Raw genomic sequence first — 13,750 nt, 5'->3', positions numbered from 1 at the left:
ACAAACTGTTAATGTTATTATTATTATTAATATTATTTATAAAAAAGCCATATGCCTTAACCATCCATGTGCTAATAGCAATATAATACAAAATGTATTGCGAATAAAGGGACATGGGACAAACATTGTTCCACCGGATAATTCGTCATAATGGCAAGACTTAATTTTATTATACATGTGCAGTCAGTATTTTTACCTTTGATAGAAACTGCTGTTTTTCGCTAATATGACAATGTTATTAGAATAAAAATGAATTTTTGGAACAGAAACCTACAGGATTTAATTAAAACCCCATTGGCAAAAATCAACAGCGTAATATTTATTTCTTACTTATTCAATTCCACCACATGAAAGCTTCAAACGAAATAATTATAATCTGTGAAAGCGCGGCAGTATGGTAGCACGGACAGCACTCTCGAAGTCTTTCCCAGCGGCCATCATTTCGTGCATGGTGTCCTGCTTTACTTTCTTTATTATTATTTTACTTATAGTTTATTATTTATTATTCTTCACACACTAATGACACAAACAGAAAGGATTAAGATATTAAACTCGAAGTTACCACAGGTTTTGAACCTAAACATGTTGAACAACGCAGTTAGTAACCATCCCATAAGTCTCTCCATAAGTAAAATCGCATACTGCCGCGTTATTGTCGTATTTCATTTCCGCAACTTTAAATGCTGGGTTAACTATAACTTTTAGAATGTAGTGTCCAGGTTCCAAATCAGTGACATCAATCCATTGACAATCCACGCTATATTTATATATATCTGAACAATTGACTGAGATTCCTTGGTCACCGTAGTTTGCACACGCGTATCTTGGAACAATACCGGGTAGACATTGGTTGTCTTCCAAACAGAATGATGCTTTATGACCTTCGGCCACTTTTTCACCCAATCGATCAAGAATATCAAATTTTGCGAATACTTCCATACTGTGATAGTGCCTAAAACAAAATAGGTTTGATAAATTACGTCAAAAAACTATATACGGATGGCTTACTGGCAGTGTCTTGAAAACATAGCAAAGGATTTATTTCAAATTATGCATGATAGTTTAGAAGTATGTTATAACTGCTTTTAATCGGTATTGGTTGGAACGCTCTGTAGAGCAAAACTTTAGTTTTGCATCTAAAATCTTCAAACACAACTTCTTCGCTCCCAGTATTAAAAATGAGAAAAAAAATCTTCTATAAAAATTGTGTACAAGATTAAATTAAAAGATTTAAAATTTGTGAAAAATCATATGCGATCTTTTATGGCCATATTTTGCAACAAGTGACTTAAAAAGTTTACAAACGTGTTGCATACCATATTTTTTGTGCGACCATCAGTTTTAGGGTACATTTTTGCCGAACAACACGCGTACATTCACTGACATGCCCGTCACAATTGACATACGTCAAAATTCAAGCCGTGCAGTAATATCTCCAAAAACAGCCGTCGATAACTAAATTGACGTAGCAAAATGACACTTTTGCGGTGTATAACTGGGTATTTTGGAGAAGGGAGTAGAGTAAATACATTTTGTTACAGTTTCCTTATATTACCCATCTGTCGCCCTTTAAAGTTTAATTTAATTTTCATATTTTAAAAAATATTTTATATTTTAGAGTAAGTAATAAAAATACTGCAAATTATTTTTAAGGTCAATAATAAAATTCATAAAAAGGGTGAATATTTTTATAAAGTTTACCTTCATAAATATGAAATGGAAGTCATTTTTTCTTATTCTGTGTGGGTGTCTTATGAATTAACTGCCCGAAAGTATTTTCTATAGATTATATATGACTTTTGTTCTGCGGGTGCCGATAAACAACACATTTTTAGCAGTTTTCTTCTGTTTTCCTGCCTTTTATTATTAAACTTATAATGCTGTAATTTGCGTTCCCATTTTAAATCAACAAATCTAGATATCGTGATAGAAAGCCTTTCTAAAACTTTTGTAAGCTTTGTTTTGAATAAAATAATAATTTTAAACTCTGATTTTTAATGCTTTTTAACGTCTACAATATATAGCATCCAAATAAAAAATGCTAGGAGTTAACAATATTTGATACGCAACTAAAGATTACGCATATTTTTCATTTATTTTTTAAGAGCGAAAGTACCAATTTCATTTACGAAAGCCTCATCAAAACTTTTCGAAATTTTATTCCTAAAATATGACGTTTTATCATTTTTTATTGAGGTGCAACTATTTTGATAAATTCCATGTTTATCAAAGTGTTGTATATTATACTTTTTCTGCGATTATTGGGTACATTTTTGGAAAACTGCATGAATACATTCATTGACTGGAGTAACCACTAGAACTGACATATTTGAAAACACCATACCAGTGGCTAAAATATTCTGAAAATCGCCCCCAAATCTGTGGCCAAAGCATCGAAAACTTCTGAAGCGGCTCGCTATAGCAGTTAAAGTCTTAAAGTGATATTTTGCATATGGTTGATAAGGGCATGGGAATAGAAAAAAAAATAGTTTGTTCGGCTTTGCATGTCGTCGGAAACAGCCTACTATGTGCTAAGTTAAAATATACAAGAAAGCAAGTGCTGTCAATCCAAATATGAACTCAAAGAGCAGTACCGTACCATATACTTTAACCGAAAAATTTGCCAGTCTACCAATTGCACATTTATTATTAATATTATTAATAATGAATAGGATAGCTTTGTCGTTTTTTTGTTGTAATGCAAATTAATAAATGTTAATTTCATCTTTTTTTGTATTTCCCGCATATTCGTAGAAAAAATAGCGTTCCTAACTATTGCAACGATCTTCGCGCACTTGCACTGCACTTCGAAATCGTCGATACATTTCTTACAATAATCAAAATTTTGTGAACTCTGTTAATTTATTTTTGCCACTCCCGTCTGTAAAATGCCTAATTACGCACCGATTTAGCGTGCGGGAAGCGTCACTTTACCACGTCAGTTTCGTTTGCCACGAATTCGAGCCACTTCCGACATTTCCGGGATTTTACCGCACAAGCAATCGGATGTTTTCGGAGATATTTCCCACGCTTTGAATTTTGACGTTTGTCAATTCTGACAGTCATGTCAGCGAATGTTGCATAATATACTATTTAAAGCGACACGTCGCGTAAAGTTAAACATATCAAAATCCCATTCATAGAACTGAATGTAAAAGCAAAGCCTGTCAAAGCGCCAAATTCAAAGCTTTCCACCGGGTATATCAGAGCAAACGAAAATAACATCCGTCTAGTAGCACGGAAAGGTTAAAAAAAGCTACCGATGCAGGGGTATCATTCTCCCATCGCCGGAATCTTACATTACCCAGGGGCATTATTCACGTTTACGGACAGCGGCGTAGTCCAGTTTTCACATGTGACGACTTTTATTAGTTTAACGTTTTATTTATATAAACAACTACCGAATTCTCTACACAAACTCTCTATCAACTAGGATCTGTCGAAATATTCCCAAAGTTTATTTATGATTTGCGTTATTGAACTCAGTTGATAGGTTACGGAATCTATTCATTGCAAGCGCAAGAGTGTTTTTATCACAATCATTCTACAAGGTTTAGAGAACATTTTGTCAGACTAAATGTACAAAAACTTAATGAAAAGATTATTTTGGAAATTATAAAAATATAGACTGAAATATGATTGAGTGCAAATGGATGAGCACAACGAGGACATTGTTAGCAAAGACACCATAATTGTATTAAGTCTAGTATATGTATCTGCCCCACCAAACGTAGAAATGTGCTTTTATTTGCGGACTATGATTTAACTTAATTCCGATATAGACTTAAAGGCAGTTTTTCCACTTGTTTATGATTCTGGTTTGGGTTGCAGGTTTGTTATCTTCTATTTTCTCGCGTCTCATCGACATCCGCTACGCAAAAAACCTTCTCAACGTCCCAGTTGAGCACACTTCGATACTTGCATCGGCGGCATAGGTGTGTTATTATACCTACATAATTTAAATGCAATCTGGGCAACTGAGAGCGTAATTTCGACTGCACACATTCGGTAGATACTTGCCTCACCATATGACGTGGCGTGTTTCGAAGAGAAATTCCAAACACGTCAAATAGTTGTTTCTTGGTAAATCTTGCACCTTAATGATTAATAATTACTCAATTATTTTCGGATTTGAAATACAATGTTAATTACTGATGCATGGTGCATCTAAGCTAACGTGTGTCCAAGATAGGATTGCGAAAACTGTTAACGCTACCTCGTAATGGGGTTTAGAATGATTAAAAAATCAGGATAATTTAAAAAATATGCGAAAGAAAAAACAAAAAGTTCTACTGACTAAGCAAAATTAGTTCGTTTAAGTTAATTAATATTTAAAAAAAAAATAATAAAAGTGCTTATTTTCCAACACAAATCCAAATATAACTTTAACTCTGGAAAGCGCATCCGTAAGTATATTTATTTTTATAGAGAAATTAGCATGTAACGTTTTTTTCCGCAAACAAAATGATATCTTTAAGTTTTTCGGTTCTTTGAAAACAGAACAGAAGTTGGACGTCGCATATAAGTAATCTTAATCTACGCTGTTATTAGCTGCGCTTTAACCTAAGGAGCACTGAGTTGTAGTTGTAATTCACAGTTGGAATTGAATGCTTCGGTAAAAAAAAAACAACGGATCACGACCTAATGGCCCAGAAAATCGCACGGATTAGTTGCAAAAACATTTGAAGGATCAGCCAATCCCCAGGAATTTACAGTGAATTTCCTTAGCATGCTATTTATCTTGTAAAAATTTGCGGCAAATGTATTCTGATTGTCATTAGCTAGTCTAGTTAAATGAACTTATTTTTCTCTCTCACTGTAGCCTTCATATACCAATTATACTAATACGTTGTGAAATATATTCTAACTTACTTAATTTGTTGATATGTTACCATTCAATCGAACTTAGCACGTTAAATTTCATCTTTTTCCCTGTCACGAGTCTAAGTAATTTTTGTTCTCGATCAGTGGCCTATTCTTGATTTTTTGCTGGTGTTCTCGGAAAGAGATCTTTAGGGGCAGTGTTATGTACATAGTCCATCATCAAATTGGCGACATGACAAAATAATTTGTAACGACTGAATGTATGAGGCTAGATCAACCTTTCATTAAATGTTGAAAATTGCAGTAGTTGGGTACGTATTATGTTGTGCTTTTTAAGGTTTCGCTAACACGAGTAGGTAAGTTCTTCAGAGGTTCTCCCAGCGCCGATGCTCGTAGCAGAATGGCGCGTAACGCAGGTCATACTTATACTACAGCACAACAACAATTTTGAATGTGAAGTGATTATACCCGGGTAACTATTATGGGGGAAGGGCGTGGCTTTGTCGTATTTTACTGGCCAAGGCATTGCCTCTGCCCGGTGGGTTTGAAATTGTTGTTCTAAATTTGGTAGAGCTTCTGTCTGTCTTTTCATTTAATCGGTTCGTATGTGTTTATTAATCTCCGTTGCGTTTTGCAAAAGAAGGGAATGAGAGTTTGAATGAGGGAAAAGAAAACGAAAAAAGGGAAACAGGTTTTTTATTTTTTTTTCTATTTTAATGTTTGCTTAGTTTTGATTAGTTTTACTTACCTTACTAAGAATAACAATTATAGTTAGAACTGACAAAGCAAGTGGTGGCTTCCTATTTTTCAACGTTTGCATTATATTTTCCCAAAACTGCATTGATTAATAATAATAATTAAATTGATTTTATCTATTTAATTCTTATTTTGTCTTATAAATATAAAATAATGCGTATAAATTAATACCAGATGATAGGCAACATGACTTTGTTGCCTAGGTTTGATGTCATAGGACCTATAGCTAGTCGGCATATGAGACTCTAATGTTCCACTATTGAAAATTAAAATTTTATTAGAGTTTGTTTCATGTTTGCGAGTAAACTTTCTTCATTTGAGATATATATCTGTATAACTCTTTTTTTGTTGTTATCTACAATATTTCACTGTTCGCCACTTTCCTTTTTTTTACTTTTTTCCTACTTTTTTCACTTTTTTTGCAAGCATGCGCAAAGGGTCGCTTTGCTTTAGTCACAGGTCGCAAATGTGTAATCTAATGTTAATGAAAATGCAAAAGTTAGCTACGGACAACATTAAAAAATATTACACTAATTGGGATCACCAGATTAAATGAATCTAAGTTATTCTTCATACACATTTTTTGCGATTTCCTTGGCAGCAGCGAACCTCAACATATCACTATCCTGGTTAAGTTGCTCTTTAATAAAATTAAATTAGAATAGCATTACAACCAAACCTAAGATCTTCACTTGTGTCTTTGTAAATGATGTCTTTTGGTACTGCATAATAATTTTTTGTCCGTAACTCGAAAAATCTTGCCTCCAAATAATAATAAAGCGGTATATGCGAATTTAAAATTAACGTAACAATAAAATCAATGGACGAACGCATTCGAAACAAAAAAATCATTAGAAGTTTGCAGAGAGTATCAATTACATTTTGCTACGGGCATTTGAACTATAAGTTGTCGAATTTATGTCGTTTTACACACCCCAAACAAAAACGGGAAAGTGATATGAGCCGTTCAAAACGATTTCAAATTCGGAAGAATTCAGGCTTGCCGCTTCGACCTTGCAAGTGCTTTGTTTAAATGCTACTTTCTGTATATAATTTTATGTTTAGATTTTATACGCGTACTACTTACATGTGACACATATGCCATTCCCATAAATGTTTAGGTAATGCTGGTCGGAAATCTGCTGAACCGGCATTGAAGATCTTGGCTGTAAACCTTAACAGTCTTCTTGTCTCAAAGTGCCAATCTGGATTCTCCCTTTGGACTTCATATGCCGAAGAAGCGACGCAGTTTTCTTCCATTGCACACTGTAGAAAAAACATTTGCTTGTCTTCGAGATGTGCCGTCCGACTGATTTCGTTGTGATCTGTTCAGCAAAGATTATAAAACATTATTAACTCGGGTGCGAAAAAATACAAAGTTAGATCTTTTACGCTGTAGAACCCAATAACCTGAGAGCTGACAATTCTGCTTGAAAATTCGCTAATTTTTCAACGATTTATCTCCATTTTCTAGACATTTTGGCGAATCGAGAGGGGGTGAGTAGATTTTTTTAGAATTTTTTGCCATGCAACACCAAGGTAAATGTGCTGTATGCTACGGCTAAATGTTTATCTTTCATATTTTTGACTAAATTAAAGTCAATGTCAATTCAATAAAGGTCCGCAAATACTACCGGAGACAACACTCTTGTTTGCGTCAATGTTTTGTCCGAACAGAAGTGATGAGGCGACACATTGAAAAGCACAATACCTAAATATTTTATTCGAGATGATGCGCATATATCAATGAAAATTGAATCTTCGGAAACACGATCCAATGAGGGTTGGTGTTCCCGCAGCATTTATAAAAAATGGACAAATTTATTCTATTCTGTTCTATTCTGGTCGTGCCTTGGATTAATTGCCCAATTTGCAATTGTAAGTTGGAAAAAATAGCAGAGACACAAATTATCACAATCACACTAATTCAATCGTACTCTCAAAAATTGATAGTAAAGCGTGGCTCCTGTGCATCTGACTATTACTAAATTAACATTTTGCTAACAGTATCTCAGTATTGTATAAAATGCTGCGAGAAAAGTTTGATTATTAAAAATATATGAAAATCATCTTCTATTATACTAGCAGAATATTAGAAATGTATTAGTAGCTACAGCAGTCTTCTAAATATAGGTATGGTCTGTTCATAGATATAAGAAAGTGACCAATTCCTTTGAACGGATCATCCAAAGGTGGTTATTAACATACAATGCAAGAAGATTATTATTATTATTAAGATAATTATTAATTAATTAATTATTAATTATTTATTATTAATTAAGGTAATAATCTTGTTGCATTGTATGTTAATGACCACCCTTGCATAATCCGTTCAAAAGATATTGGTCACTTTCTTATATCTATAAACAGACAAATAAAATGCAGCAAAAAAGTGACAAAAACAAGAGTTTTTTTGTTATTTTGTAAAAAGATTAGAAAGAAATTGCAAGTTTTCATTTTTACCCGTATATTTTTGGAAACAATTGATGTTTTTCCAGTTTCCGAAAAGAATATTATTGATTCTTAAATTAAGATATCCTCCTGGAGAATAATCGTCTTTTTTACGGGTTTCAATATTTCAATCTTGTACATACGTAAGGTGTTTTTGGAAATCCGAAAATACGGTATCAAAATTAAAGCTGACACGAGCTCATAAAATATATAATTTTTCTAAAAAAAAGTAAAATTGTCCCTATATGGTTAATTATATTTTAGATATAATTTTTATCCGATTTGATAAGAATGGGGATTGTTTACTTTTTCTAGAAACGATCTTCAATTTGAATTTGTTTGGCGGCATTGAAAAGAGTAGTGAACGTCAATTGAGTTAACAGTAATTTTATAATTACACATAACACACAACGTTGGGGATGTATTTTGAAATATTGTGCTTACCAATGATAAGATCCGGTACATCTTCACCACATATTACACCCGCAATATCGTGACATTTACTAACTTCTGTAGCAGCTAGATTATAAAAACATTTATCCAATGAAGACTCGTTCCCCAGACACCTAATTGAAGACCAACTACTACTTGCGAGATTCCCTCCAAAGTACAATGTCCTAATAGCATCTTTTGCATACCCTGCCAAGAAATAAAGATTTAGTGAATGCTTGGTTTAAGGCTCTACTTTGCAATTTGATGGTGTTGCTAATTCATTGCAGCTGCCCCCGTCAAAAATTATATTTTAATCACTAAGATTTGCACTGGATACAAACCTACCAAAATATTATTTACAATATGATGCTAGCAATAGTGTTACAAACTCACCTAAATTTAAAGTTTTACAAATAACTAATGCTTCTTTATTGGACCAGTCATTGCCACAAATCACTTCCCACTGCCCAGTATCTCTTTTTAATTCAACTCTTCCCTCGTTTAAAGTTCTCCCACCCTGAATTCGTACTTGGATATCTTTTGGAATCCTTTTCCTGACAAAATTGAAGAACATAGGTATTATGGTAAATAATAGGTGGGACGCACATGCGGGATTTGGGAAATGAAGGGGACATAATTACCATGTTGCTTTTTAAAACCTGGTTTCTCTAAAATTCTTTGATATTAACACTGTTAAATTGAGTATTGTTTTAAAGCTAAAACAAATAAAAATCATTTTTATTTCATGCTCTTTTCTCTAGCTCTGGGGGCGTTCGAACATTTTTGAAAATATATATCATCAATCATCAGTAAAATAAAAATGAAGTGGCTAAAAAGGATTTTTCCTAGGTGGAGGTTTCTGATATAATCGCAAAAAAAAATCTGGAAAAAAAATTAAACTTTTTTTTCTTCATTAGATAACTAAAAAAGGACACAGCAACCGACTGAAAACGGCATCTCAATATCTTAATACTAATCTAAAATATGAATGAAAACTAAAATTTAAACAAAACAAAACTAATATCCAATTATCTGAAACTAACGACTAACCAAATTAAACGCTAATCAGAAACAAAAAAAATATTTTGTTATTTATCTTTTGTACCTACTTTTTTCACAGTACCTTCGCAATCAATAAAAAGTAAATATTTTTTTAATTATGGAATTATCACAGCAGGATAATTCAAATGTAGGCAATTATGAGCTGTTTTATGATATGTTTTATTTATTTCTTCTTTTTTACAGCTCCCTACTTAAATAAATCAACAGTTATAGCATCTAGCTACTAAAAATGTAGAACCTCTGTCCATAGTGAATGAAAATACAGGAAGTTATGAAGTAACTATGAAAAAAAATTTAAGAAGGTCCATTCAACATGCGCATACGCGAGATTTAAATTTTCGTTTTTAAGCTTGCGGTATCCAACAGTGAACATATCGTCAGATCGTCAATAAGTTTGGATGCTGCATTTTTACGGCAGTATTTTCTCAAAATATGCCCAGATCTCATTAAATCTTCAATCAAAAAGAAGTTAAGTGTGTCGATATCGTTATTTAATGGGTGAAATATAGAGGGATGATCGAAAAATTCGTGTAGTATTATTTAGTTTCTTAGTGATGACACCGTTTTTTAATGAAAAGATAACTGATAATAAAAAATATTCGAAAATGGGTAAAAAAGTCAAAAATTTGGTATTAATTCATCAATGTATTGCAAAAAAATATTTGAAGCTATCGACACTCCATGTGGCTAATATAAGGATATTTTGCAGAAACCGACTTCAAAAATTCCAAACTAATTTCCCATGGCCGATTTAATTAATTACTTTTTCTAATACTGGACCTCGTTGTCCTTACTGGGATACCCGGTAGAGTATGAGCTCTCGATTTCATCACTGCGGGTTATCCAAATTTAAGTTCTATTTATTTTTTCTCAATTTTCCGTGAAATTGGTGATTTTCCTATATAGGACGGAATGGTCGTGGCTAATTTGATATTTACGCTATTGTCATGGCAAAAACAGTTCATCGAAGATTTTTTAACAGTGATCAGCCCCACTATTTTTTAGTTGTAAAATGAACATATCGATTTTTAAATGAAATTATTTTTTCAGAACTCCCACAAAACACGGTTTGTCAGGTTTGCAAATTTCAGCATCGACCTGCAACTTCTGGCATATGTGAGAAGATGGTTTTAATAGAGAAATTTTTTGTATTTCAATTTATTATCGCAAGAGAGTCAATTCTTATGGTGTAATCAACTTACCATTTTTGATTTACCTCATGGTTATTCTTTTTAAAATAGCCGTCGCCGTGACAAATTACACCAGCCCCAGAAGAACCATCATCATATCGTTCCAAATTGCCCAATTTACATTTTAAAATGTTTTGCTCGGTTCCCAAACAGTTAACGCTTTCCAACCAAATTTTCCCTAAAACGCCAGTTTACTTTTTACTACAAAATTTGTTACGAATAAAACAATGAACGAAAAGCAAAAATACTTCTTTTGAATCTGATTTGACAGACAATCCAAAACCAATATCGCTTAAATTTTATATTTAGCCAGCAATATTTTACTGATGCAATTTCCGACATCACTAATTTTACGTTTAAAACTCCAATATGGTGCCCATCATAAAAATAAATAAGTTGATGATTGACACTTCCTTCACCATTTGAGAAGTAGTTTTGAAACATATTTAAAGGTCTATGAGGCAGGAGAAGACCAGGGATAGCGATAATACAACAGAAGCACAGAACTAATAGATCTGGTTTTTCAAGAGGAACCAACAACCATCTTATTCCCAACATAAGTTTACAATATAGTTTTTTTTTAATTATGGTTCAATTGTTTATTGGTGTAATTTTCTTTCAATTTTACTAAAACATTAAATTTTTAGTATTTTAAACATATAGGGTTGCAACATATTTCCTCATAATCATTCAAGAAAAAAAAAACAATGTCTCTGAATATATTCTTATTTTCCAAAATTTAAGAAAAAAAAGTTTCACTGTGTTTTTATTATTAAATATGACCATCACTGTCACCTGCTTTAATATGATCCATGACTTTTGGGGCAACTTGAATATTAAATATTTATTTTAAATTATCAAAATTTTCCGGTTCCTGCAGTTTGACTAGAGGATCAAATCTCTAAAATTTAGCTTATTTGTTGGTTTCAAAAGGTTAAAGAAAAGAAAATTAAATTGAGATACAAGAAGACAAAAAGGAAGTTTTAAGAAATTAGGAACAAGATTTTATCTATGAAATTTAATAGTATAAGAACATATTTGGCCGAAATTTAGCTGATTTTTGCTTATCTTAACTAATTCCCGGATAACTTTGCCGATGTCAAAATAAAAGAGAAGGAGAAACTTTATTTCGGTCCTTTAGACGTCATACTGAGGACCGATTTGTGTTGGATGATTAAAAGGAACCAAAAATTAAAAAAAGTTTTTTGTCGAAAAATATATATTTTTGCATTATTGTACTATTTATTTAGAAGCTTTTCCTGATAGAAAAAATTGAAAAAAAAATTGTAATTATCATCATCGAAATACCCAATTTGAGTTGAAACATTGAATTGGTCGAGCGAACTATAGCGGAATTTTCAGAACTATTGTTTAGTAATAGATAGACGGAATTAATAAAATGGCTTACTTTTAGGAACACCAAAATAATTTCTTTTAGTAGCCATTGACTCGCTTGCGGAACATCCGATTTGCTGGCAAACAACTGCAGCGTCTTCAGAACTCCACATATCGTCACGAATCGAACACCAGGTGTCGTTGTAAAGAATTTCCACGTTTCCTGTGTTCAAATTAATTATAGTCAACGAATTATAAAACAATTAAAATTGGCAACGGTATTTTTTAAATAGAAATCAGGGTAAAGAATTATAGCAATCAGCTCAAAATGAGTATAGTGGCTTTAATTTACAAAAAGAAAAGAAAATAACAAACACGCTATGATATCTTTATCCTTGCCAATTGACAATAAAAAATCAATTTAAGTCGTTTCTAGAACAGTGACATAATTATTATTCATTTCATATATGCGTCGCGCACATTTCTATAAAAAATTCTGGGTTTTTTTTTACAGAATTTCTTTTCTTAAAGCATTTTTGCGCCACCAAACTATCAAATAAATTATTTCAATTATTTCAATTATTTCAATTATTTCAAAATTTCAAGTTACAATTTTAAATCTTAAAGTTGATATAGTTATTTAGATATCGCAAAAAATACTAAATCGGAACATTACCTTCACAGTCATGTTTGCCTCCAACTAGTTTCAACAATCCACTTCCTCTTTTTCTGATACGATTTAGACGGTCTCGCACAGCTTTAAATTTTCTGGAATTCGACAACTCCAGCACCACGCAGCCGTAGAGAAGCAAATTTATGACGATAATTTTCAAATACATTGTGATTTTAAATGACACATATTCAAAATTCATAACATACATAATATTTGTTTTCAGGCTTAATTTTCCATCACAATAGGTGACCTCTGATAGGAATATTAATGAGAGGGTATATACTTTAAAAATAGTTACTAAACATTTTGGTAGTGTTTAGCACTTTTCTAAATATCATTGATTAAGCTAACACCTGCCAATTTTTTTTAATTCAATGAATTAAGAATACTTTTGTATCTAAAAAAATATAAAATTACGAAATCCAGCTTATTTAGGTATTATTTCAGTATTTTTACACTAATAATATTTTAGGGAAATTTGTCTTAATACTTCTTATTTCAAAAAACACTAGGTCCATCTGAAAGAATTAGACATATCGCAATTAAATAAAATATGTTAAATAAAAACTATTCGAATAAAGCTTACTTTTCAAAAGAATGTAATTACTAGGTTGATATTACAGAAAACACACTTTAAAAGTTTAAGTTACTTCTCCTATAGGTCAAATTGAAAAATTTAACTTTTATCCATTACCCTTCTTACGACTATGATGCAACTTTTGCAAATAATTAAAATAAATATTTTTTATAAAACTTATGGATTCCTAATGCGTCGGTTTTTGTTTTGCCAATCATCCTGTTGGCTTCTTCAGAGCTTGACTGAACTGGCTGGCATTTTTCTCTGTACCTTATATTGTTTGAGGGGGGCGGAGCAAAATGAGGGGCATAAACACCGTCTCAGATGACTGATTCCCAAATTGGTGACAGGTAGAGACCTGAGTCGCGGTTAAGATTGTTAGATTGCTTATAGATTTCTCTCTAACTGGCACCAATTTGAGAATCAGTCATCCGAGACGGTGTTTATGCC

At 32.3% G+C, this 13,750-nt stretch overlaps 1 protein-coding gene across 1 annotated transcript; it reads right to left on the bottom strand.

Moving 5' to 3' along the window:
- Nucleotides 1-259: 259 nt before the first annotated feature.
- LOC132704191 (lysyl oxidase homolog 3) lies at nucleotides 260-12,889 on the bottom strand. Its single transcript, XM_060674070.1, has 7 exons — nucleotides 12,727-12,889; nucleotides 12,124-12,273; nucleotides 10,728-10,893; nucleotides 8,857-9,017; nucleotides 8,476-8,670; nucleotides 6,668-6,905; nucleotides 260-952 (listed from the first exon to the last, which is right to left on the bottom strand). Exons 1-7 carry the CDS (start codon nucleotides 12,887-12,889, stop codon nucleotides 577-579), a joined length of 1,449 nt encoding a protein of 482 aa, XP_060530053.1. The 3' UTR covers nucleotides 260-576.
- Nucleotides 12,890-13,750: the final 861 nt, after the last annotated feature.

The sequence above is a fragment of the Cylas formicarius genome, unplaced genomic scaffold, assembly GCF_029955315.1.
Source record: "Cylas formicarius isolate icCylForm1 unplaced genomic scaffold, icCylForm1.1 PGA_scaffold_6__28_contigs__length_40554024, whole genome shotgun sequence".
Taxonomy (NCBI): domain Eukaryota; kingdom Metazoa; phylum Arthropoda; class Insecta; order Coleoptera; family Brentidae; genus Cylas; species Cylas formicarius.
Note: the sequence above shows the minus strand (reverse complement) of the source record. Positions and strands in the feature narration are given on the sequence as shown.